General features: G+C 45.5%; 1 protein-coding gene across 1 annotated transcript; it reads right to left on the bottom strand.

Moving 5' to 3' along the window:
• Positions 1-469: 469 nt before the first annotated feature.
• On the bottom strand, positions 470-26511 carry Ypel (Yippee-like). Its single transcript, XM_037431660.2, has 5 exons — positions 26371-26511; positions 15751-16044; positions 11366-11409; positions 10744-10852; positions 470-930 (listed from the first exon to the last, which is right to left on the bottom strand). Exons 2-5 carry the CDS (start codon positions 15850-15852, stop codon positions 841-843), a joined length of 345 nt encoding a protein of 114 aa, XP_037287557.1. The 5' UTR covers positions 15853-16044; positions 26371-26511; the 3' UTR covers positions 470-840.
• Between the last annotated feature and the right edge of the window lie 1331 nt (positions 26512-27842).

The following is a 27842-nucleotide window of genomic DNA, read 5'->3' as shown; positions in this document are numbered from 1 at the left end:
TAAACTACCGCAAATAATGCCTCATATAAAAACATAAGAAAAAGGTGAATGAAAAAGATGAAAAAAAACATGCTATTGTTCATCAAACGTCTTGGAGCTTGCTCTTTTGCACCAGTTTTGTTAGTGGCCAGGTATGCGAATGTATCAACCATGGATTAAGTCTTTGTGCCAAAATGGCTGGATTATATCACGCATGCCTTGGAAGTACCTAATAATGGCATGAGCAACACGTGACTGCCGTGATACAGCATCGCCTCAACGCACCGACAATGATATCTAGAAAGTTGAGCATGCAGCTTTGAGCGATGATTGATTGACCGCAATTACCCATGATGCACCTTTGTTACTGGCACTGGTACAATAGAAATGTGCAACCTAACTCTAGACCTCGCTTTTGTCAAAAATAAATAAATAAATAAATAAAAGCAAGAGACACCGGCCCTATTCGGACTAATTCGTACAGGCACTTACTGACGAGCACCTCACAGAGTCTTGAAGAGCATCCTGTCTTTTTCGAAAATGGGCTAGCGAATGGAAGGGCGTGCCCTCGAGAAACGCGCCTTTTTGAAAACGAAAAAACGACTGGTCGCGGAACAGGCAGAACACTGCTACGCTCGCAAGCGAGCATACTTGACTCCTGTGGCATCGTTGGCAACGGCCGGTGTGTCCAAAGAAGGCCGTCCCACTTTGGCTGTGGCAATGCGGCACCACCCTTCAGAAGGGCGGGAAGTACTGTGGCGGTGGGTGGCCATTGCGAAACAGGGCCACCACAGGGGAGGAAGGGGCCGACGACGACTGGGGCGGCGGCGGCGCATCCTCTTCCTCCACGGGGGCGTGTTGTCAATCCCAACCATTCTCCTTGATCATGTGAGCCAGCTCGATGATGTACTTGCCCTCCTTGTACTTCTGGCTCGACTCAAAGGCATGTTCCTGCAGTTTCGGAAGGCAGAAAAGAAAAAAATGTTGATGCGAAACCTCAACGTAAGATGTTGGGTGCACACAAGGAAACCTTCTGCACCACTGCTCATCATTAACCAAGCCACTGCTTGGTTATTGATGAGCAGTGGTGCAGAAGTGGGTGAGGTTAAACCCTTGCGTAGCTAGAGTTAAACCCTAGCCACGCAAGCACCATTGAACAGTAGCTGTCAAGCCACTGCCGCAGATGGAGACAGTCTGCGCAAACACCGTGTCGTGTTTGCCCATAAGAAGCCAAAGCAACGCATGGTGATGCTGCGATGGATGGATGGATGGATATAGCTGTACCCTTTAGATCGGGCGGTGGCTAACGCCTCCTAGCCGTAACACTTAGTGAACCAACTACTAGATTTACCTTTTTTTCCCCTTTGAATACTGAAGTTGAGTTCGGGTACTTTGCAGTGAAGAATTTAATTTTCACTCGTGCCTTGATTTTAGCCACCAATCAGATAACCTCCTTCTAGTTATTTCGACCAGCTTAAAGTCTATTTTGCCCTCGCTGTCCCTAAACCTCAGTGCTTTGAAAAACTCTGCGCCATCATCTTGAACTATAGGGTGAAGCCCTTTACAGAACATTATCAGGTGTTCGGCAGTTTCTTCTTCCTCTCCACACGCACTGCATACTGTGTCTACCCCTTCGTATTTGGCTCGATATGTCTTGGTTCGCAATACTCCCGTCCTGGCCTCAAACAGTAGAGAACTACCACGAGTATTATCATAGATCCTTTCCTTGGCTATTTCATGCTTAAAAGTTCGATAGATGTCCAGTGCAGACTTCTTATAATGCCAATTCTCCACATGTCAGTCTCCGTTTCCTTCACTTTCTTATTAACCTAGAGTTCTTTTTGGTTTGGCCACCTGCTGTTTTCTAAGTATTTACCAGTCAACTTCCTGGTTCGCTTCCTCCATTTCGTATCGACATTCCTCATGTACAAGTAGCTGAAAACCTTCCTAGCCCAACGCTCCTTGCCCATTTCTCTCGATCGCTTCTCAAGTTTCATCTTGCTGCTAGCTTCCCTGCCCTCAAATGATGTCCATCCCATATGACCTTGTACTCCCTGATTTGGCGTATTCCCGTTAGCTCCTAAAGCAAGCCTACCTATTCCAGGTCGCTTAATTTCTAATCTTGCTTGAACCTCTGATATCATGCACAAGACCGCATTGCCGAATGTCAGACCAGGATCCTTGATCCCTTTTCATGTTCCTCTCACATCATCATACCTATTGTAATTCCTCAGAGCCCTATTTTTCATCACCGCTGTATTCCTGTTACCTTTAGACGTTACATATATTTCGTGTTCCCTGAAATTCATCAACGCCATGGCTACAGATGATGCTGACAGACACTCCCACGTTCAAATTCACATATATACCCAATATAGTGGCTGGGATGATAGCCGCCGTGGTAGAGCATCGAACGCGTTATTCGAAGGTCGCAGGTTCGGTTACTGCCCACGGCAAGTTATTTTTTCATCCACTTTTCTTCCTTCATATTTACATTACAATTCGGTCTAATAACTTCTCCTATACTTTCCTTTACATTATTGTCTTTTAGAACTCATTAACATTGTGTCTGTCAAAACATGGAAAAACAAGCCCATAAGTATACACTTATTTCCCTTATTTATTAACGAGGGTCTCATACTGGCAGACTTGGTGCCTTAGGTTGTATACGAGGGACTATTGGTCAGCTACCAGCTCGTAATAAGTTCATGTGCTACGTGACGCCACACAGGCTTATAAAGAGTGTGCCCCACTTGCCGCCATGGCTACAGATGGCGCCGACAGACACTCCCATGTTTAAATTCACTTATATACCTAATAAAGTGGCTGGGAGGATAGCCGCCTTGGTAGCTCAGTGGCAGAGCATCGAACGCGTTATTCGAAGGTCCCAGGTTCGGTTTCTACACACGGCAAGTTATCTTTTCACCCACTTTTCTTTCTTCATATTTACATTACAATTCGGTCTAATAACTTCCCTTATACTTTCCTCATCATTATTCTCCGTTGGATCTCATTATTATTGTGTCAAAGCACAGAAAAACGAGCCCTTAAGTATACACTTCTTTCCCTTATATATATATACATACATACATACATACATACACACACACACACCGAGGAAATGAATGTTGCGCATAAATAAATATAGCTTGAGTTTATCCCTGCAGTTTCATGATTTTGTTCCGAGAATCGAGGCCTATTATTGTCAGCGTCATTGCTCTAGATCAGTGGTTCTCAGCTATGAATGTGTCGGCGACCCCTTGTGGACTGGTGGAAGGTGATGGGGGACCCCTTGCAGCAGAGGGGAGGGAGGGGGGGTACATAGGTAAATTAACACAACTTGAACGTGAAACAGGTGCCTTTTATTGCTACCAAAAACGTCAAACAAACGTGCCACATCCCTTCATTTTGGACAGTTCATCAATACGTGGCACAGTGACATCTAAAGAAAAATGCGAGTGAGGGTTTCGCGGATCATAGAAATGGCTTCGGACACCTATTTGAGAATCACTGCTTTAGATATAAGCCACTCATTATATATATATATATATATATATATAGGAGTATCAAGAAATTTGAATGCCACTTTTAAAGATTTATACTTTTGCAGCCTCTTCAATAAAGTTACGAGGAGCGCGTCACCATGCTAGTAGAAACCACTTTTATCCAGCGTTTTAAGCTTAATTACTTTGGGGCACACTACCGTGTACCGGATAGCATGAAAAATATTCATATTATGTTTCTTTCATACGCTTTCAGTATATAAAAACTATGAACATCTATTGTCAAGTGTCCAGAAATATAATTGTAAAGCATTCCGGCTGAGCACAGTGGCTTAATAGAAAAAAATATTGTGAAGGTTGTTGGGTCATGCGAACTATGTAGATTATTCTTTACAATATTTAATATATACTATTCGAATTTCATTCCAAATTATTCGACCAAAATCACTATTCGCTTCGAACCTAATATTCACCATTCGCACAAGCCTAAGCAAAATAAGAAACAAAAGAAGGTTAGATTTTCAGCCTAAATATACATTTTCCTATTAAAAGTACTAGATGTGGTGGTGCAATGAATGCTCCATTACACTGCCAAAGTAGACGTTGCCAGTTTTATTTGCAGCGGTGGTGGCTAGATTAGATGGTTAATCAGCAGAAGGATGTCGCTTGCATAATTAGACTTAGCCGCATTTGGAAGAAACAATATTAGAAACTACACAGCTTTTAAACACGCTGCAGATGGCGGCACTGGAAAAAAAATGCAATGATATGAGTATATATACAAGCACAAATCAGAAGACTTAATATATAAACCACAAATACACCAAACACGAGATATACACACAGCAGTGGTTGTATTATCATCCTCTCTTTTGTTTACTCTTTTTAGGGGCGAAGCTCCTTAAGGCGTGGGCTGTGCGTCCCCTGTAGCCTGTATGTAGCCACCTCTAGTTTAGTTCTTGCAGTGTTCACTAGATGGCGGTACCGTCCCCTGTATGTAGCCACCTCTAGTTTAGTTCTTGCAGTGTTCACTAGATGGCGGTACCGTCCCCTGTATGTAGCCACCTCTCGTTTAGTTCTTGTAGTGTTTACTAGATGGTTGTACTTGTAGCTGATGATGAGAAGATGCAAGATGTTATAAACTAGAAAGCGGTACTTGTAGTTGATGAAAGACGCGAGATCTTATAAAATAGGAATGATGTCACATATGGTGCGTGTCATTGGTTGAAGGCAATCGTTCGATTTAGTGCGGCGACGTACGCTAGGGGGAGCGTTGAAATAAAATCCGTTCGCTGTTGGCGTGCGCTCGGAGTCGCCGGATGGATAAGGCTGCACAGCGGAGAGAGCGCAAGGCGGCAGCAGCGCGCGCTCGCAGACAGAATCCCGATGTGCGAGCGCGCGAGGCAAGGGACATCGCAAGCCATCCATCGTCTAAGAACAAATAAAAGTTGATTTGTGTATATACACACACAGCGTTTCTCACGTCTTTACATGATGATCGACTGGGCGAATTACACGGAAGATTCACAGTTTACCGATGAATCCCTCCGGAGCTTCGCCCATTCATCATCATTCACCCGTGAATATGCCGTAATTTTTTATCTTTAATTTTGGCCAGAAAGTTCAAAGAAAAGGTTTTCATGCCAGGAGTGTTAGTTAAATATGGCAAAGTTGAGAAAGGGTGCTATCTGCCATGTGAATATCTGAAATATAATCTGTTGAATTGCAACAGTAACTGATAAGCAATTTTTTGTTCCATATTTATTTCTTGTACAAGAAAGCATCAAAGGTGGTTGATGACGATGTGGGTATTTTGGTTGATAACGTTTTACACAAGCTACATCTTTCATAGTCGATAAATGTTTCTATTTGTTCGATCATATAGGTGTAAAAGCTTGTAAATGTATAGCTTGTAGGGAACTATGCGAACGACGACGAAGCAGCATGAAACGGCAAGCCACAGCGTTGGTGCACGCGCGACCCAAGCTTGCGTTTTGTTTTGTATTTTCGGCCTGTTGGCGTTCCTCAGCCTTCCAGTAGGTCTGTACGTGAATAAACTGCGTGACATCTGGTGGAGGTGTGTGGACTCCCGTACAAACCTGGAACTTCGCTCCCGTAAGCTTCCCCCTCTACGTGACACGAACATGGCCACCGAGACGCCTCTCCAGGTGGGACCTTCGACCGTCCATGTCACTTGCGGTGCCGTGTATCCTCAACGAGACCCTCTTATCTTCACGGGCTCCACTTAGTCGGACGTCGAAGATTGGTTGGCGAGGTACGACAAAGTCGGCGCAAGTAACAAATGGGACGACCCAAGTAAGCTTGGCTACGTCACATTCTACCTTGCGGACACAGCGCAACTGTGGTTTAATAACCACGCAGCTGACATTACTACGTGGTCTGCATTCAAGACGGCTATTACGGACGTCTTTGGACGACCTGCGGCACGCAAGCTTCAAGCCGAGCACTGTTTACGTCACCGTGCGCAGCAACCAGGCGAGATTTACACGGGCTACATTGAAGATGTGTTGCATCTATGCAACCGCATCAACTCTACCATGCCTGAGGAAGAAAAAATCAGGCACATATTGAAAGGCATTGACGACGGCGCCTTTCAGATGTTGCTCGCGAGAAATCCCCCCACCATTGCTGTCCTCGTTTCCCTCTGTCAAAGCTTCGATGAATTGCGTAGGCAGCGCGCAATTGCTCGTCAAGCCATCACGACGCCAGACACGCTCGCGAGCTTGCACCTAGCTGCCCATCCTACCGACTAGCAGCCGCTGCTTTCGACAATCAAGGACTTCGTCCGCGAAGAGGTAGCGCGCCAGCTGTCGCTGCTGCCACTGACACATGAGCCCACGCAAGCTTTGGCACCGGACCTCCAACACGTCATTCGGACCCAAGTCGCTGAAGCCCTTCCGCCGGTGCATCAGCAACCACCAGTCACAACGCCTCTCACGTACGCCGCCGTCGCTGCTCGGCCTACGCAACAGCGTATGCCGTATGCTCAACCTGCCACGCCACCCTATGTCGTGCCTACAACCCCAATTGCGGCGCCGTATCCCTACGCGAGATCTCCAGCTCCATTTTACCGTCGCTCAGACGCTTGGAGGATGCCAGATAATAGGCCCATCTGTTTCGCCTGTGGTATCGTTGGACACGTCGCCCGCCACTGTCGCCGAGATCCCCCTCCAGTCGACGCCGTGGGCCGGCCAATGGCGTCGTCGTCTAGGACACCATCAAGGTACACCACTGACGGTCCTCGACCCTACGCAAACCATCGGTCACCATCGGCACGACGACGCTCCCTGTCACCTATGCGTCGCCGACCTGCTACGGAAGAGGGAAACTGATCGCTGCAGCTCCGGAGGCAACAGCTGCATACAATTCGAACTGCTTAAGGCCTCCATCTTTCTCGCCGCAAAACGTTATTGACGTCAATGTTGAGGGGACCGCCGCACAAGCGCTTATCGACACAGGGGCCGCCGTTTCCATAATATGTGAGCCCTTATGCCGCAAGTTGAAAAAGGTGACGACGCCTCTTTCGGGCCTGATGCTCCACACGGCCAACTCGCAGTGCATAGAACCTACAGCTGTGTGCACTGCACGTGTCATTATCCAAGGTGAACTTTATGCCATTGAATTTTTTGTGCTGGCATCCTGCTCCCACGAAGTCATTCTTGGATGGGACTTTCTTTCGCGTCATCGGGCCATCATAGACTGCTCACGTGCAGAAGTTGCCCTTACACCGCTGCCAACCTCTTGTTTTGTGGATTCTCTTCCTGAACCTTACAAACTTGTCGTTGTTGCAGACACGGAAATAGCACCGAGAACATCCGCCCTTGTAGCCCTGACCTGTACGGCCGCTCCTGCCGGAACTGTTTTGTTCACTCCGTCTGACGTATTTACCCGCCGCCGTAGCCTACACCTGCCCTTTGCCGTACTCACCGTGGAATCCGGTGCTACCGCCATGCTCGTCGCGAACTCGCTATCGTCGCCAGTTACCTTACTTCGCGGAGAATGTTTGGGTAACATACAAGACGTTGACCTCTTGCGCCCTCTAGAGTTCGCCGAACACGCACCTCACCTCCAGCTCAATGCTATGACGCCACCTGTGGCCACAGTGCCCGCGCCAGACTCATTCCAGCCCTCTGTTGCCGCTGAGCTATCGCCGACACAAAGAAGCGAACTCTTGTCCCTTCTTCGAGAGTTTCGTTCTGTCTTCGATTGCGCTCAACCATCTTTGGGTCGCACAGCGAACATCACGCACCACATTGACACCGGTACTCATGCTCCCTTACGCCAACGACCATATCGAGTTTCAGCGGAAGAGCGCCGTATTATCAACGAACAAGTCGACAATATGCTCAAGCATGGTGTCATCCAGCCATCGCAGAGCCCTTGGTCGTCCCCTGTTGTACTTGTGCGCAAAAAGGATGGGTCTATCCGATTCTGTGTCGACTACCGCCGGCTCAATAAGATAACTCGGAAGGATGTGTACCCGTTGCCACGCATCGACGACGCTCTCGATTGCTTGCAAGGGGCAGAATATTTCTCCTCCTTAGATTTACGCTCAGGATATCGGCAAGTTCCAATGGCTGATCCTGACCGATCGAAGACTGCATTTGTAACACCTGATGGGCTGTATGAGTTTAACGTCATGCCGTTTGGACTCTGCAACGCCCCAGCTACCTTCGAACGGATGATGGACACCATCCTTCGCGGCTACAAGTGGAACACGTGCCTTTGCTACCTAGACGATATCGTCGTTTTTTCTCGCGACTTTTCCACTCACCTTGTTCGTCTTCGTGCTATTCTCACGTGTCTCACCTCTGCTGGCCTTCAACTTAACATCAAGAAGTGCCATTTTGCCGCACGTCAGCTCACCATACTGGGTCACGTCGTCTGCAAAGAGGGTGTTCTCCCGAATCCGGCGAAACTCCGCGCCGTGGCCGACTATCCGAAGCCCAATTCCATCAAGACGCTTCGAAGTTTTATCGGCCTGTGCTCATACTTTCGTCGATTTGTGCGCAACTTCTCTTCCATCATCGCACCTCTTACCAACCTGTTGACAACTTTCAAAGGCATTTCTGCTTGGTCAAAAGAGTGCGACGAATCCTTCACCGCGCTTCGGCGGTTATTATTATCACCTCCAATTCTACGACATTTTGACCCTGATGCGCCTACGGAGGTCCACACCGATGCCAGTGGTGTCGGTCTTGGTGCTGTATTGGCTCAACGAAAACCAGGGCACCAAGAATACGTGGTCGCTTACGCGAGTCGAACCCTCAAGAAAGCCGAGTGTAATTATTTTGTCACGGAGAAAGAGTGCCTCGCAATTGTCTGGGCTTTGACGAAGTTCCGCCCATATCTTTATGGCCGCCCTTTCGAAGTCGTTACGGACCACCACGCTCTATGCTGGCTATCATCGCTCAAAGACCCGTCGGGGCGCCTTGGTTGTTGGGCGCTTCGCCTACAGGAATACGACATTCGTGTTGTATACCGATCCGGCCGCAAGCACTCCGACGCTGATGCGCTATCCCGCTCGCCGCTACCGGCTGACCCAGCCTCCTCGTCACCTTCTTCAGCTGTCATAACACCAATCGACTTCACAGACATGGCATCGGAACAACGCAAAGATGTGTGGATTTCCCAACTCCTCGCCTTTTTGACTGATCCGTTAGCTAATTTAGTGTCAAGAACTATCCGCAGTCAAGCCACACATTTCGCTATTCGAGACGACCTACTCTATCGGCGGAATTACACGTCTGAAGGTAGGAAGTGGCTGTTAGTGATACCCAACCACATGCGCTCGGAAATCTGTACTGCTTTCCACAACGACCCGCAAAGCGCTCACGCTGGCGCTCTCAAAACGTACAACCATCTACGTCAGCGGTACTACTGGCGCGGCATGTACACATTTGTCCGCAAGTACGTACGTGCTTGTACTGCATGCCAGCGACGTAAAGTCCCACCTCAACGCCCTACCGGTACACTTCAGCCTCTGCCTTGTCCAGCGCGTCCGTTTGACCGCGTCGGTATCGACTTATACGGACCACTTCCCACGTCGTCTTCTGGAAATAGGTGGATAATTGTCGGCGTGGACCACCTCACGCGTTACGCGGAGACAGCAGCACTACCCGCAGCAACCGCGAGGGAAGTTGCGTTTTTCATCTTGCGCAACTTTGTTCTTCGCCATGGTGCTCCCCGCGAACTTTTGAGCGACCGGGGGCGTGTTTTCTTGTCTGACGCCATTCAAGCGTTGCTCGCGCAGTGCAAGATGGTTCATCGCCTGACGACAGCATATCACCCGCAGACGAATGGCCTCACAGAACGATTTAATCGCACTCTCGGTGATATGTTGACGATGTACACAGCTTCAGACCAGACTAATTGGGACACTGTCCTTCCATTCGTCACGTATGCGTATAACACCGCTACGCACGCGACAACAGGATTCTCCCCTTTCTTTCTGTTGTACGGACGCGAACCATCGTGCACGCTGGACACTATCCTCCCATACACGCCCAACTCCTCTGAGTACACTGCAATTTTTGATGTTGCCAGGTACGCAGAAGATTGCAGACGATTGGCCCGTTCTCTGACAACCGAGGACCAAGGCCACCAGAAGCTACGGCTTGACACCGGCCGACATCTCTCTACTTTCACGACTGGTGCTCTCGTTTGGCTCTGGGTTCCACCGAGCACTCCTGGCCTTTCGTCGAAATTACTCGCACGATACCACGGGCCCTACCGCATTCTCGCCCGTACGTCACCCGTCAATTATGAGATTGAGCCATTGACACAGTCTCATGACTTACGCCGTCGTAGCCGAGAAATTGTGCATGTGAGTCGCCTGAAGCCATATTACGACCCCGCTATAGTGACTACGCCTTAAGTCGCCAGGTTGGCTACGCTATTCACCGGGGGCCAATGTAGGGAACTATGCGAACGACGACGAAGCAGCATGAAACGGCAAGCCACAGCGTTGGTGCACGCGCGACCCGAGCTTGCGTTTGTTTTGTATTTTCGGCCTGTTGGCGTTCCTCGCTCTTCTGGCGTTCCTCGGCCTTCCAGTAGGTTTGTACGTGAATAAACTGCGTGACAAGCTTGATAATATCGTGTTTGTTAAACAAGCAATGAGTTATACATCTCTGAGGAAGGCTGTATATGAAGTATAGAATCAAAATGAAATGACAACTGCCTATATATATAAATATATCAGGCAAATAAAACACAACATCACAGTGCCATGACTCACATATTTCCAGCCAAGTGTGGTTTTGCAGCATTCGCAGTAGATGTCGGCCACCGCATGGAGGCCCGTGAGTAAGTAACGCTCCTCTGCAGGCCCACATCCGACATTCACCCTGCAACAAGATTGGGTGCAACATCGCTTCAGAATTAAATGCCATGTAACATTATTTTAGTACAACATTTCGTGCAATATTACTACAGAATGAGACTGGGTGTAATATTATCTGACAACAATATTAGCTGCAATATAGTCTGGAAAGAGATGCGACGTAATATTATTTCAGAACAAGATTGGGTGGAATATTAATGCTGAACAAGACTGGGCGTGAAATGATTTTCAAATGAAATTAGGTGCAATACCATTCATGAAAGAGACGGGATGTAATATGAATTCAGAACGAGATTGGGTGTAATACTACTCCAGAAATAGGTCGAGCATCAATATTCAGAATGAGGTTGGACGGGACATTATTTCAGAACATTATTGGGTGCAATACCAAATCGTTACGACAATTGAAGTAATATGATTTCACAGCAAGACTGGGTGTAATATCACTCAGGTACAATACCATTTCAGAAAGAGACAAGATGCAACATTTAAGAACAAGCAAGCAGGCAATACTCACACTGAGTTGAAGAGGTAAGCCCTTCCTTGGCTTCCTTGGAATGACTGCATAGGAAAACAAGCAAAAACAAATTACGACAATGAAGCATAATCCTGTAATGAATCTCTTACCCAATGTCAGCAAACAAGCAAGCAAGTCTAAGGGCCAAAGGTCACTGGAACCATCTGTATTCTCCCACAGTACTGGTCTCACAGCTCGTTGATTCCCACTAAAGTGTAGTGTCAATTAAATCAGGCAAGTCAGCCACAAAATGTGCCAAAGCTGTTAGAAGCAACACTTAATTATTACCACTTATAATGTGAATCCTTCGCCTTTTCCTTTTTTCTGTATTCTTTTTTTTAATATGTGCTAGTCATATAACAGCAAAAGTGCTACTTGGCCTAGTTGGATAGAGTTCATCATTTAGCACCTTTGCATGCGCTTGTCCATGCATGCTCTTTTCTTTCGTCATAGTTGCTATGCAGTAGAGTGCCAGCATTCTCACCCGCTTCTGCTATTATCAAAGTAAGTGCACTGGACTGAGAGATTTACCAAGAAGGTCAACGAGTGCTTAATCATATTTCAAACCAGTGTGTGAGAACTAACAAAAAGTGATTAAAAAAAATGACATTTTCGTTCGGAACAGGAATGTAACTGAAATGTTACCTAACTATTACTTTGTTTTGGACCGTAAACAAAAATTTTTTTCATCAGTTTTTGGTTAAAGAGAAGGTTCGGCAATCCGCAAAAACTGTATGTTATGCAATGTGAGAATTAATGCACATTTCAGGCAGGTATTCAAAATTAAAGATGCGTTGAAATTTTGAGACTAACAAAAACTGCGACAACCAGAGCTGTAAAAACAAGAGTGGTCCTTGGTGTGCAAGCCACACAGGCTAACATGAAGAGGACTTTCTTAGCGCTGAGGTTTGTTCTATCCCAACAGCGATCTCACATACCATTCTATGACGTGCTGATTCTGAGATCGTGCTCACACCCTTGATTCAAAGCATTCAGCGTGCTTTGAGAATTTGTATTTCGCTTATTAGGAAAAATAAATACTGTTACATTAATTTCAAAATATTTCAATACAAATAAAAGCCATTATAAAACTTCTTTTTTTCATTTCGCAACAGAAACAAAATGGAGCTTTTTTTGGCAGAATGAACGTGAAACTGAAACAATAAACATTTATTTCGATATCCTTTTCAATCACACTGCAAGGCAATGGCAACTCACAAATTTAAAATTGCTTCAGTCCAATGTCAACAGTGTAACTAATGCCTCCCCTGCTAACTACCTCATTTAACAACACCAATCTGCTGCAAATCCAGAGTTGCAATCGCCTTCGCACCACCACCAGTTGCACCAAATGTTTGTCCTACGCACTTCGCGACGAGGGAAATCATGCGCCTTCAATAAGATTCTGGCAAATGAATACAGCTTCAAGAGTTGGCATGCATTTCTGGATGCTGCACGGCTCAGCTAGCGCTCTCTTCTTCCAATCTGTGAGACATGTGGAGGCCTCCTCCTCCTCTGCGATAGCCCTAAAGTGGCACTTGACCTTAATCAGGGCTCAAGCTCATGGCCTCTCACACTCGGCCTTAATTCTGGATCACGGGCCAGAGAACACACTGTCGATGATGAGACAAGTTGATACCAGTCCCTGAAGATGGTGCAGCATGTGTAAAGAAAATGAGGGAAGCCATTCTGAAGCTGCACGAAACAAGTAGCCCTCATGCTTATTAAAATCAATGATTGAGCTAGCCGATTGCGTGTGATAGCAAATGTGACAGTGTAACCTAATTGTGAACTAGAGCTTAGGCATAAAGGTATATTTGTCTTCATTTGCCCTTGAGCTCACTCTGTTATTTTATTTAGCCATGCCATGCATAGTACCGTTTTAGAACATACAGCTTGACATACTCGAAGGCCATGCTTGGACTTTTTTTAAGTGCGTGTGATGTGCCTGCAATCAACAGATGAAACAGGGAAACCAAGTTCCCGAAAATGGAAATTTTTCGTCCGCCTGTATGGAGCACACTAAAATACAAATTAAACTTTAAGAGCACTCTTTGGGATAAAAGTTGGACAGAAGAAATAGAATTGTCAAAAGGCAGTCAATTCATTCAGCTTGGAATAAGATCACCAATTATGAACAAAAATGAGAAGAAGCATGGCAAAGATTGGTGGTGAAAAAAGATAATGGTCCAAGATGAACATTTCATAGCTTGCTGCCAACTTTCTCAACTGATTTTTCTATTATCAATTGCTCCACAGAGACAGCACGCCAGTTTTTATTACTTGACCTGGACGATATATGCTGTAATTATGAATTCTTCTTCCACTGCACAAAATTTCTCTTGAGGAACTCTTAATGAGTCCCTTTCAGCTATAATTGCATGCCTTCATGCCAGTTCCACCTTACACGAGAGCTTGACAGTCTTGCATGATTTCAACGTCTCTAGAGTGCAGAATTAAACAACCACCCACAGTCAGATGTTTAATCAAAGAGTTACGTGTAGTCACAATTGTGAGTCAGCCTTTGTAACAGTAGCCTCATAGCTAGAAGAACTGTATCAAAGCAGACGACAAAGGCATTAATTTCCCGTTAAATTCTAAATGTTAAGGTGTCAAAATAAATACTAATTCAATGCTCCAGATATTCCACACCTGACAACTCTGGCGCAAACAAGTCCAGGGGAGTTTTTCGTTAACTGAATGCATTGGTTCAATCAACATACAACTTCATTTCACATGCTGGTTTCTCAAAAATTGCTAGGAGAGTTAAGCATGCATTATTAAGCATTACTAAACATTATAGCTAATAAACAAGTAGGCATAATTATGCTGCTTGAAATTGTATGATAAAAAACAAACTGCGAAGAAACAACCGTCACACGCAAAAAAACTCTCTCCTAAAACTAAGCATGCACATTGAACACACACTTTATTTTAATGTTCCTTAAACAAGTTACATGCACAGCCTTGCAAAGAAATACTTTCATTACAGGCAGTGCAAAAGAGTGCGCTCCAAAATTTATATACAGAGCCTGAGTCTTTAGCAAGACATCTCACGGAAACACTACTAACTACTGGCTACATGAAATACTGCAGCTGCTCTTCCTCCTTGGTGATATTTTATTAAACACCCTGAAAGAAAAAAAATGGGAAAAAAAGAAGAAAAAAAAAACAACACATGCCGACTGCTGTAGTCCCGTGACTTTAACAAGGCGGCTATTACCCTGTCATTATGTAACAACACTCAAAATGCGACCAGGAAGAGCTCTGGCATGATTAATAATGGACACCCATTCTCTGCCCTAATTGGCTCGCGAATCGTAACGACTGGGAGAACAAAAGGAAAGAAGCAGAACGAATGAGAGACAATAAAAACAATCATCCCCACGCGGTTTTGCCCTCCCAGATATGCATCTCCCCACAATCTCTTAATCTCCAACTTCCTCCAACATTAAAGAGCGCGCACGGAAGACTCCGCACATGTGTCTGCAATTAGGCGAGGGAGAAGCCGCTACCCTCGAAAGCCAGTGACCCACTAAGGAACCTGTTTTAGTTTTAATTATAGAGGCCACTGCCACAACAGGCAACGGCTTTTTTTCTGGCCCTTTTGCAGGCGAGCGTATCAAAGCAACTCAGAAGTAAACACCTTCTTTATGTGCGCTCTCAAGTGTTCTCACTGGCAGGTTTACATAAATGGTTGCAACAATGCTTGACACGTTTATTCTTGCATTAGAGGCCTTTAAAGCAAGCAAAGAACTTTTGCTTGTCAAAGAAAGTGGTTAGCTCCTCTTTATTTTTTACATACTCAAAATAAATGAGTAAGAACAGCTTTGCATTTCCCTTCCCACAGCACATGTTCTTTCATTCAAAGCGTAACACGTCACAATTTCACATTCATTCCTTTATATTTAAACTAGCCTAACAGTTTACCTTATTAAAATGGCAAACAAGCCATGCTGTAATAGCCAATAGTGACACACACCACTACAACCAGATGCGACACACAGCTACAAGAGACTCACAAACAAGTGATTGATGTTTGAAGAGCTTTCAAATCCTTACTACATGCAGGTGCAATGCAATAGCACACAGACTATGGTAAGGTAGATGGTGCAAACAGAGCCACACATAACATGCACTTATAAAAGCCCTTTCTTGGTTTTGATACCCACAATAGGCAAGCATCATGCCTTGTACAATACCCCTGACTTTAATGGAAGTGCAGGGTATTGATGCCTCTTGCCACAATAGTAATCGGAGAAATATCAATGTCAGGCTCGATTCGCTTTTGGCACCCGCATATTTACATGATTCTATCTCGAATATCCCAATTCGCAGCAGGGAGAGGAAAAAAGAAACACGCCGAGCGGTGATGCGATCAGTACCTTGGAGATGAGCTCGTCGTGGTTGGCCAGGTGGGCCCTGCAGTGAATGCAACTGTAGGTGCGGTGGCAGGTCGGCAAGTACGCCTGGAAAGTCTTCACCATGCTGCTCTAGTCAGCTGCACGGCACTGTTGCGGCCACAAGACTCTCCCACCACCACCGCCCTCCCTGATGGCCAATGGGTGCTTCCGCGTTGGCGCTGCGCTGCTTCTCTGAGCAGATGCTGCTAGCGGCACGCTTTCCCACGGCCAGGGCTCCACAGAACCGCGGCGGGGGCCACACCGGGGCTAGTGTATCTGTGACAGATTGTGACAGCGCCCAGCAGACATTACGTCCCCGTTACTCCTGTTCATCTAAGCTTTATGAAAGGAATGATTGAATTGACGATGACGTCACAAGCCACCACAAAATCTGTAAGAGAAAACCTCTGGTAGAAGAAAAACTGACAGCTTGCAAAATGGTTACTGTGCATGCCCGAGCAAGTTTGTTTTCCGCATGGACAGCTTCCACAATAGACTAGCAGGCAAATCATTTTTCCCTTGACCACTAACCTGTGCCTTTGCTTCCTTTTGTTTCTCCCTTTATCTTTATACAGAGAGGGGGGGGGGGGGGACACACACTGAGGCATGACATTCTTTCAGCGTTTTCTAAAGCTTTAGTGGTGCTTCCGCACTTTCATTGGAGTGTGGAGGGGTTAATGTGCTTCAAGACAAAAAAGCAGTCTGGCAAAACAGGAGGTTTAGTGGGTAAAACATTTTTGAGGAAAAGCAAACTTACAGCTAATTTCAAATTTTCAAGCTAGGGGGTGTTCCCTAGGTTGTGAAGTATCCATTCGGCCTTGAGCTGTTGACCAGTTTGCCCTTATGCTACCAATTACTAACATTCTGTCTCCTTCGTCTTTGCGTATATTTCCTAATCTAGAGACAGTAAATGCATTTCTAATCGAGTCTTGTTGCTAACAGTTATGCATGACCCAACCACATGCATACACCTTTATTGTAATTATATATACCTCAACAGATAATAAAAGGTAAATGTGTATAGACAAAAAGTTGTCTTCCCTTCAAGCCTCTTTGTTTTAAAACAACTTTGCTTGGACACAGACATGATGTGTAAAAGTATTTTGTAAGCTCGAATTTTAAACGCTACATACTGTTTTTTTTATTTAGAAGTACAGTTATTGAAACACACTTCACAATAGGCTTCCCGCTGCTGCAACAGACACTCTGCATCAAAGTAGCACCAATTTTATTTATTGTTCCCTTTATAAATGCTCAAGGCAAGAATACCATCAAACAACTTCTATGTATTCATGACTGTACGTGACTTTCTCTTTTGCATGAAAATTTCCCGACGTCATCCAGCAATCCTTTAATGTGCACGAAAATTGAGTATGCAGGCATTTTTATCAGAGAAACACTAGTTACACATCATGCAAAGTGCTCGTTTCGGTAAAATGGCTTATAAACCTACAAGACGTGGAATTTGCTGAGCTGCACACAAATGGAATTGAATTGAAGTTTATTTGTCCCGAAATTCTTACAGGATCGGGAGCAGAGGCTAAAGGCTATATTATATAGCCTGTCATGGGGCCTCTGCTACTAAATACAGTTTGGCACGCAGGCTGCTCAATCTGTCGCATATGTTTTCAGAAATAAATATATAATGCAACAAATAACACACAGAAATAAATAAATAACACAATAAATAAACCATAACACAACAAAATTTAGCATGGTCTTGTCACACTATTTCAGGGAAAAACATTAGAAAAATCACTTTATCACAAAAGCGTCATCTGAAAAGAAACTTCAATACAGAATGTAAAATAAAGCATAAGAAAAGCAACAACACGCAACTCAAATTGATAGATAGGATGTAACAAATGAAGTACAGAAACTTTAATAAGCATACTCAATATCATGGTTCATTAGGATGGACTTGATGATGGTGTTCGAAGGTACGGAATTAAAATCTATGAGACCGTGTAAACGATTTAACATTGTGGGTATTTGATACTGAACGTGTTGCTTGCCATAACTTGTCCTTATTGCTGGGATTTTCCGGCGTTGCTGACGCATAGTATAATGAGTGTTGTCAGGCGGGTTCTGAAGACACTGTGGCTTGTTTTGTTTAATCCACTGCAGAAGTTTGAAATGATACAGTTTTGTTATTGTTAGTAATGCGTATTTTTCAAAGAGTTGTTTGGTTTTCAAGTTCCTGATAATACCATGGTATTGCTCGAATGCTCACAAAACTCTTTTTTGCAGAACTAGTAATTTTTGATAGTTTGTGTAGTAGTACCCCATACCAAGATACCATATGTCATTTTAGAGTAGAAAAGGGCAATAGTATAATTCTATTTGTAACCATTTTGGTAAGACTGGGCTGAGCTCATATAAACATCCAACGGTTTTACTGAGTTCTACCGTTAGTTTTTTTATATGTGTGTTCCATGCCAATCCCTCAGAAAACCATACACCTAGGAACTTCTGGCTAGTGACTTGCTTTATCTCTTTGCCCTCAAATAAAACAGTTGAACTATAGTTACGCGGCTTATTAGGTGGGGCAAAGATAATGTATTTTGTTTTACTAACATTTAGTAGCAGTTTATTCAAACTAAGATACGGGGACAACTTTCGTAGGTAGTTATTAATCTGGTGTTCAAGAACTAGAATGGATGTGCCGCTAAAGAATATGTTAGCGTCATCTGCATACATTATCAACTTGGGAGAACATGGGATATCACACAGGTCGTTTATATAAATTATGAACAATAGAGGACCAAGAATTGACCCTTGTGGTACTCCTCTTGTTATGTTTAAGTAGACGCACTTTTGTTTATGCAAACATATTGATGGCGGTTTGTTAGTTTTTCATTAACTCAAGAACCACACCACATACACCATACTTGCTAAGTTTAGCCGTTAGTACTTCATGACATACCGAATCAAACGCCTTTCTAAAGTCTATGAACAAACCTAGTGAGTACCATCTATGTTCGATGTTTGTGATCAGTTCATGTTTAATATTAAGCAAAGCTGCTTCACAAGATTTATTTTTTTGAAAACCATACTGAGCCTCACTGATCACATTGTACTAGTCAAAAAATTTGTACAAGCGTACGTTTATTGCATTCTCAAATACCTTAGATAAAACAGGAAGAACAGATATTGGCCTGTAGTTTGTGAATAGCCGTTTATCACCACCCTTGAAGACGGGGCACACTCTCGCTATTTTTAGGCTGTCTGGGAAAATACCAGTTTCGAACATTCTATTTATTATATAAACAACCATTGGAGCTATAATATCAGCTACGTATTTTAGCGGAGTTGCCTTGATCTCATCAAAGCCAGTGGCTACGTTATTTTTAATCTGGTTTATCAATTGTATATCTTCCTCTGATGTCACTGGGGATAGTGACACAGAGTTTATAAGCCCACACTCTTTTAATGTAACACAGGGAGCTATATTGCTATCGTTTTTATATTCTGCACTGGTGACAAAGTAATCATCTTATTCGCTGCGTCACTATCAGATAAGGTACCTGCATTAGTATGAAAACATAGCGGTGGCGGCTCTTTTTTCTCTGACATTAAATTCTTAACCTCGTCCCACACCTTGCTAGAGTCATTTTTTATTTTCGTAAATAACTTTTCATAATATGTTTCCCTCGCATGCTTTAAGTCGGTGTTCAACCTATTTCGGTATTTTTTTAAACTCTGACTATGCCTCCAAGTTCCGTGACCGAACAAATGTGTGATACATTTTATTTTTTGTTTTACTCATTTTCAATAGCTTTTCATCAATCCACGGCTTCCTTGCACGTTTGGGTTTTGGTTTTCGCAAGGTCATTGGAAATGCTTGATTATAACATAGTCTAAGTTTTTCGAAAAATGCCTCGTATTCTGCATTCGGATTTCTTTTCTCAAACACGCATGTCCAATCGACTGATTGAATATGTGAGCGAAACACTTCCAAGCCTGCAGCACTAATGCTGCGAGATAAGGCTTCCACGAGGTTTCGCGTTTGACTTCCATATTTGGCAGTAAACAAAAAATTGATAAATGGTCGCTTACATCAGCCATTAGCAGTCCAGAAAAACAGTCTCAGGAAATGCGGGGACATGTAGTTTGGTCCGCATGGTTCGTAAAATTAAGTCATATAGATGCACAGCAGCTACGGCATAAAAATAACAAGCTCAAAAATTATACCTGCAGACAGTATTCCCAACAGTTCCTGCATAATGTTTGACACCATTCACTTAATTTACTGTGTCCAATGCAGTGTTCTGCAACACAGTTTGACCAGAAAAATGTTTTGTATGTGTCATCAGTGAACAGAGCAGTAACATGATGATTTTCAAGCAAGCCCCTTGGGCAAACGAACACATGAGTGGCTGGTCTGGCTATCTATAAGTAGTCCAATGACTTTGTTTCTCAGGCACTTGAAGCCTGCAAACTCAATTAAGCACTGTTTATCTCCTGGTTTTATTACTATCATTAGGTCCACAATAAACACCCATGCTGGCCCTTTGCGAGTATGGGAAACTGAGTGACGACTGAAGGACTGAAATTTGAAAATGGGTGAGATGTGAATCTGAGCAAGCTGACTACACATCTTACAATTCGAGCATGCAATCAAACACGACACACGATAAAAAGGTTTGATGATGACAAGTGCCTTCAGATGTTCCCTTTTCTTGTGCATTTAACAGACGATATTACTAATAGGTAAACATTTTAAAAGAAAAATAAGAGAGGACTTCTTTTTAACACTCTCATTCCAGGTGACAGAATAAGAATAAGTCAAGAAAATGGCTGGAAGCACAGACTTTTTACGTTTCTTGAGCACGACGACCCTGTAAAGGACCAATAAATACGCATACTTACCATGGAACTCTAAAGATGCTCTGCACGTCTGCTATACCTACTAAGGGCAAAGAAGGGCTACCCAAGTCTGCAAAAGTGCAGCAGCATGCCCTGCTAACCACATCAGACACTAAGTTCTCTCTGAAAAATGAACGTGACTCGTTCACTGCACCAAAGAAGGTGTCGGCATTCTGCCTGGTAGACATGGTCAAGATAAAAAAAGAGAGGACCAATCAGCTGTCAGAGATTAAGAAGTTCCAAGGTCCATGCGAAATCTCTCCCAGCTAAGCACATGTCGCAAGACAAAGATGGTAGGGACAGTATGTAAGAAGCACGTTGCCCAGTGCTCAATGTTGACGAGATCTTTGAACCCCTCGAAGACTTGTTTTCGAACTGGTGCCTTTGGCGCAATGCATGCTCTCTCACTTGTTTTCGATGAAACTTTCTGCCAAACCTAACTTGTAATGAAGATGAGCTTCAGAAGAAATTAATGCGAACTTAAACAGCAAAGCGAGTCTACTTCCCATTTTTAGGCAGTGTACACATCAACAAAAACTTCTACAAATAAACAGGAATTGCACATATACTATTTTAAATGTGCAGGACTTGTGACACTTCTGCTAAAACCTGTTCTGTAAGACTGATTTACAGTGCAACTAATTTTTTATCTTACGTTTCTATGACCCATTGTACCCTCAGGCCAACTCTGTAACTACCTTTAGGCCACGAGAATACTGAAATTAATAGATAAATGGGTGAATGATTCGATATTTCAACATTATGCCAATTTAATATACATAATATTTCAGAACAATAAGCCAATTTTCGGATGTAATTAAATATCCCTGCAATAATTCCTTCATTGTATGCATAACAAACAAAAATACTAAGAGAGCCAACTGTTTCTCATAAATGTTAACAAGATTGGCAAATTACCATTTGCTTCGATGTTAATGCAGCCTCATAAAACAGTTTCTCATTCTGACCAGTACTATACATTTGCAGTAGAAAAGCTTTAGAAGCGACTTGCTGAAAAATTCTGCATTTTAAACCTACTCCACTGTTGCATTTTTTCAATGAAAGTGCAGGTGCAATGCATATGGCAAAACTATTTTTAACACTGAATCATTTGAAAACTGGTGGCCATTGGTGTAGCCAAGTACAACCCTCCACCTCCCCACTCCCAAAACTTTTTCGAATTCTGCATAACACATGCAGAGACCTGCATAATGGGTTGTTGAATGAAACCTGCCCCCAAAATTTTACACCTACACCCTTGTGAGGGCAAATCCAACTTGCAGGTTAGCAGTAAAATTCTTAGTTTAAAAGTCATAGGATGGGAATAGATCACATAAGCCACACAATCACAAAAAGCCCTGCACCGGGTTCTGAAGTTACCGAAATCGGGAATTAAATTGTTCGGGCCAGGAAGTCCCAGTCGGGGATCCATATATTGTAGCAGTGAATTTTAATGATGCTAATTCATTATTAAAATTCATTCATATTATATATGAACCCCCAACTGAAAATTTTCATGCCATTTTTGTGCTTGGCCGGCAGTGAAATCGGCGGTCTGCTCACAATGTTAACGCCATAAGCGGCTGATGACAAGATTGACATAGAATTGAGCAATCATACAACCAAAAAATAGTGACTCTGTACTGCTTTTCATAAAAATAGGTGGTTTCTCAACAGAAAACCTGAGATGGGTGACTTTTCTGGGGTGTATTCCGTACCATGTTGGTTTGATTACTTTTGTCTGATTGTACATGTAAGTGTTCAATATTCAATATTATATTAGCAGAAGCCCCCCTGCCTCCCCTGTGCACATCATCTTGCATGTCCCAGTAGCATTGTGTAGCACGCATTGATGATGCAACTTCAGCGTATACACTCCACCCAAGAATACGTATACTAGCCAGAGGACTGCAGACAAAGCTGATATTCAACAAGCAGAGTTGTAGACCAAACATTAGTGTTTGTTCTGTGGAACAATGCAAAATCAGCCCAGTCAAGTTTATCAAGAAAGACCTCCTTCATTCAGGGAGGAAGCAAGTTCTACGTGCTGTCTGCACCCAGTCAGAGAATAAAGGACTCGAACACTGCCAAAAAGGGCTGGGGTCTTCCAACTCAAAAAGACGATGGACAGTGTTAGAGATCGGTCACAGGCTCTGGTGGAGAAAGAGAATGAAGACAGCCAGCCTGTTCCCGAACTGCCGTCTTTAGCCAATATAAACAACTTCTGTTTATAAGACGGGCTAGCTTTAGCGCGCCGATTTCAAGGCCTTTCTCTTGGCATGTTTTCTCGTGATGCACATATGACGACGACCAGAGCTGGCATGAAAAATGGCCAAACAGTATACCAAGGCCATGACTGCGATGCAGGAAGTGCGATGCGGTTGTCACCGACGTTATCAGCTTCGCCAATCTTCACGACCTTGATGATGGAACAAAAGGGACCTACCGATAATCCTACGAGCTACTAATACACATGACACCACATTGTCCGTTATACAACGTAAGAAAAAGTACAAGCACCACCCGCAACACCGTGGCGCGCCACGCGACATAGTAGCGAGTAGGAGCCGATCTTCTTTTACAAGTACTTTTTCGGTGCTATCTATATAAGTGCCACGCATTTCGAAAACTAAAGGTTAGTTGTGGCAACCAATAATATCTTTGGCTACACAGTTTCATTTCATTTCATTCACTTCGTTTTTCTAAGATTTCAACCTAAATGCACGTATCGGTTCACCTTGCGCGATTTCTCATCGATGGCGAAGTTAATTCGTGAAACCGTCACGCGTTTTGATAAGCGGTTGCACGAACCCGGAAGTACCAATGGCACCGAATTACGCCAAGGTAGGCAGGCACTCACAAAAGCTCCCGGAGAAAGTGCTCCGCATGTGATTTTGGGGACGAAAACGCGACAAATCTTACCACGTGGCCCGATTTCACAAACGGTGATACTCGGGAAACAGCGCGAGAATCTACCAACGACCGTGCACTACTGGGGTATCTTTGCAACGAGCCCAAGCACACATTTTATTGAACCTTTATAGGATGAAATCATGGTTTAATTTTTTCAGAACTCTAGTTACCTAATATAGATATAAACTGACACCATTTGGCCTAGACGCCCTAAAGAAATTAAAACATTATTAATCAGTTTGGTAACGACCTGAACGATACCGAAACAAAAAAAAAATTGTACAGAAAGCATCGTATGCACGATAGTCAATGCACTGTCGAATTAAACGACAGGTCGTATTTAACGACGTTCTCGACATTGCACAGGTGCCGGTTGGCCAGGTCATTGAGATGCAAGCAGCTGCCATGGGAACCGCTCAGACACGGGACATTTCTGCGTAACCACATGGCGTGCAGGTCCGTCGATAGTAGCGGGTTTACGGTCGCGATGCTCCTATAAGGTAAACACGAGGCAAACTCGTCGCTTCCCAGGAAACGGCGCCCGGGACCCCACCGCTGCAGTGGTGGCACGCCAGGGCTGACGCACGAGCACTCGGTACCACGTGCTCAGTAAACGAGCGCTCCAGCTAAAAACCCCCGTTGTTGCACAAGGTTTTTGTTGCTACGAGCTCTCTTCCCCACCGTCATGCCCCCTCGTGCTTGCTTCCGAGGCCCACGTGTGCGCGATAACGTGCAACGCACTGGGGAGGAGCGTTGCCGTCTTCGGTTCTCGGGGCAACAAAAGACCGCCCAAGGGGTCTGCCCCCCCTCCTCCCACGTCAGCTGCTCGGCTTGCGGGCACGACGCGCCAAATGTGCGCATTTGTACAGTATTGCGCGTGTCGCGAAACTTATAACGTGCGATCTAGCAGTTGCCCTTCGACAAAACGACGACCGAAACGCGGTAACCAAAGGCATAACGGTAATAAGCTTTCCCCTTGGCAGCGAGCTTATAAATTCGCCGAAGGTTACATCACGGACGCAGTTCGCAACAGTAGTAGTAGTTTAGGGAAAGGGTTGACGCGCCGTGCATGTTGGCGGGCGGCGCTACTAAACCACCGAAAGCAAAAAAAAAAAGAAATAAAAGTAATCGCGTCTCGGTCGAGCCTGCACCACAGCATGCGGGCAGGCTCGCCGTCACCATCCACGCAGTGCCGCAATACGCTGAGCACTTCGTCATGTCACAACCTCTGGCATCAGGTGCAACCCGATTCTGGGTAAAAAACAAGGCCGAGACGCAAAACGAAAAAGCGCGCGCGTTGCATGCTACCTGTCTGCAAGAAGTAGCACGAGCGAAACCATTAGGCCTAGGCAACAGTGCACGTAAAAATAAATACGAGAAACCGAGTGTTGCAACGCAGTTTTTACTGTTTTTTTTTTTTTTATTGGGCTGAGAGCGGCGTGGGCATCCTAGCGAATGTAACGAGAACACAGGCCACCTTTCGTCGAGCGGAAACTGCGACGCGCGGAGTTTATCGCCCGCCAAAGCGGGAAGCGATGCTCGGCACAGCATCGGCCGACAACAACAAAACGCGTATTCAGATCCAGACTTCACGCTACGTCGCTCGGGCTCAGCGAATCGTTGCGACGACTTCCCGTGTTTATTCTGTCACCTCCGAACGCCGGCCGACTCGCACAGGTATCGGCTGCCAGGTGACACAATGAGAGCGCCTTCACAAAGAAGGCTAGCACACCGCAAGGCAGCGAAGCCCACTCTCGCGAGCGTCAGCTGACGGACGAAGGCGAGCGTTTCCGCCTCGACTCGGGCACCGATCGGAAATGAGCACACCTTCAAGATCGGCCGCCGAAGGAGCCAGCCTGAATCACGACACGCTCGGGCTACGTGGTTATGTTTTCTCCGACATCGCCACAAATGGGCAGTCACGAAAAGCAAATGCACTTAGCAACAAAGGCGCGCTAGCACAACGCGCCAGCGTTCACGGGAAGGAAACAGTCTCCGAAAACGGAAATCGCTGCTTATCTATCGGGCAAAAAGCGCTGCCCAGAAAGCAAGAAGACAAAACACATCTCGCCGCTATTAGCAAAGGCTGATACACGATGTGCGTCGCGGATTTGTGGTGGACCTCGATCGGGCTCGGCAAAAATTTGCGTCGCACTAAGGACAGCCACGCTGGATCCTTCTTCGCGAGACGGCGACATCCTTTCATGTGCTTCGCGCCAACTGAAGACCAAAATTAGACTCGAGTTTCCAACGCGGAAACGTGTCGTTTGGCCGAGTGGTCACATACGGAACCGTACCTCCGAAATCCGTCTCGAAATCGACCAGCTATATGTAAAGGCTCACGTATACGGCGGGCGCGTAATTACGTTTGCATAATACGCAGATGTAGGGAACCCCAACAAAGCACTGCTGCGCGTTGGGGGAGCCGTCGTACGGAACCTCGCAGTCTGGCCAAACGGGTTCCCTCCCCAATCGTCGTGCGCGGCCCGGGCATAGAATACAATACAGCAAAAGGGCAGACTGCAGGCATCACAAAACGAATAAAAAAGCGAAACGGCCATCCTTCGCAGTGTGCAGTCTTTTTCGCCTGCGAGACTCGAGCGACGGTGGGCCCGAAATGCGGCGTTACTCGGGCACCCCGGGTGACTGCACAGCTTTCGAACTCGGCCACTCGATCGCAACGTCCACCGATGAGGCAGTTCGAACCCTCGAGACAAAGGTCAGCAGCAAAGCCAAACAAAGGGCCCCGTGCTGGTGGCACTTGGATCCATCGCGTAAACAGAGATCGCTCGGCTCGCCGAGCGAGTAACTCTTGCTTACCAGCCACTCGTCCGAGTGTAAATCCATGAGTGGTCGCTGGGCGATTCGGCGTATCCAGGCGATTTGGGCACTGACAAAGACCGTTTTACTTGGAGCGAGACACACTGCGTTGTTTTGGTCGCGAGGCGACAACCAGCTGTTCCTTACGCGAGGAGCGATTGCGCAGATGCGTGTCAAAAGAGAGACCGCTCGGCGCAGGCAACAAACAGCGACCTCGGCAACGCTACGGGCGGGAGCAGCCAATCGGAGCGGCCGCTGAGAACTCTCGTGCCGTCGCAGAGCAGGGCATTGGCCCTCGGGCGAAAGGGCCGCTTTCGCGGGGCAGCCGCCTTGCCCGCGCGGGAAATCGCGCCCGCTAGTCGCGAAACACAACTTCACAACTCCACTCGTTTTTTTGACTCTCTGAAAAACGCCAACGTAGTGTGCTGCCATCTATGTGTCAACAAATAAACTGATTAACGCAATCTTGAACACAAAAGTTTGCACAGTTGCTTATTTTTTAAACTGGTAGGTAACGCAAAAATTAAAAATACTCACGTTTAGAGCTTTAACATTGTCTGTTTTTGAAGCAATTGAGTGCGCGTACTAGCGCAACTGATGCAAAGTAAAAGGGTTCCGGAGCTCCGTGAGCTCCGATCGCCTGGCTAGGAGCGCCCGATTTTTCGGAGAATTCAAACAAGTTGTTTTCATTCGAGAGCGGTTAGCATTAAAGGGGAACGAACCACACGACGAGTCATGATTCGCGAAAAAAAGACCCTCCTATGCGTCTAATGCAGTGGGGAGAATGCCCTCCCAAAAAGCCGCGCTCTCGCTGTTGTGGGGTTGAACTTGCATGTCCATCGTGTGTGTGCGCGCGTGTGTGTGTATGTGCATGCAGTTTCGGGAAATACCCTCTTCCGTCTCCAGGAGCAGAGTTCAACGTTCGCGCCTACCGCGTGTTCGAACAGCGTTAAAAGAAGAAAGAACAGAAACCAGGGGTGGGCGTGCTGGTCGCTCTTTGGTTGCCAACGCGAGAAGTCCCCCCCTATACATAATTGCTTTCTCTTCGGCTATATTCTTCGTGTCACTTGTTTCTATAATAGGTTCGCCTCATCCTCTCTTCGCCCTCCTGGTTTCCAAGTACGGTGAAAAAAAAAAAAAGAGCCCGCGAACTGCACCCTTGAGTCCCGGGCTCGAGGCTCGAGTACACTGTAGTGGCTGTACGCATTTCCTCTTTCTTCCGCTACATCTTATCCCCCACCCTCTTTCCCGCCTTCTTTCTGGCAACCCACCCGGCCGCGACCGCTTCACGAACCGTGAATCGCCTTGCGCGCACTTCCTCTTTTGTCGGAGCGCACTCAATGCAAGACCAAGTATGGGAGCGGGGTGCATAGGTAGGTGCACGCCGCAGAGGGTAACAAGAAAAGAAACCGTTCTTTGGAAGCGCGTTGCGTTGCCCGCACGGCCGTGCTTGTGCACGGTGCCATTCACAA

This window comes from Rhipicephalus microplus, chromosome 3 (genome assembly GCF_043290135.1).
Source record: "Rhipicephalus microplus isolate Deutch F79 chromosome 3, USDA_Rmic, whole genome shotgun sequence".
NCBI classification, from domain to species: Eukaryota; Metazoa; Arthropoda; class Arachnida; order Ixodida; family Ixodidae; genus Rhipicephalus; species Rhipicephalus microplus.
Note: the sequence above shows the minus strand (reverse complement) of the source record. Positions and strands in the feature narration are given on the sequence as shown.

Excerpts from the sequence above, each read along its gene's own strand:
- Ypel (XM_037431660.2), bottom strand. The coding sequence starts at position 15,852 with ATGGTGAAGACTTTCCAGGCGTACTTGCCGACCTGCCACCGCACCTAC. Across the intron at positions 11,410-15,750 it reads ACGACGAGCTCATCTCCAAG|TCATTCCAAGGAAGCCAAGG; the intron begins GTACTGATCGCA and ends TTTCCTATGCAG. Across the intron at positions 931-10,743 it reads CCACACTTGGCTGGAAATAT|GAACATGCCTTTGAGTCGAG; the intron begins GTGAGTCATGGC and ends CCGAAACTGCAG.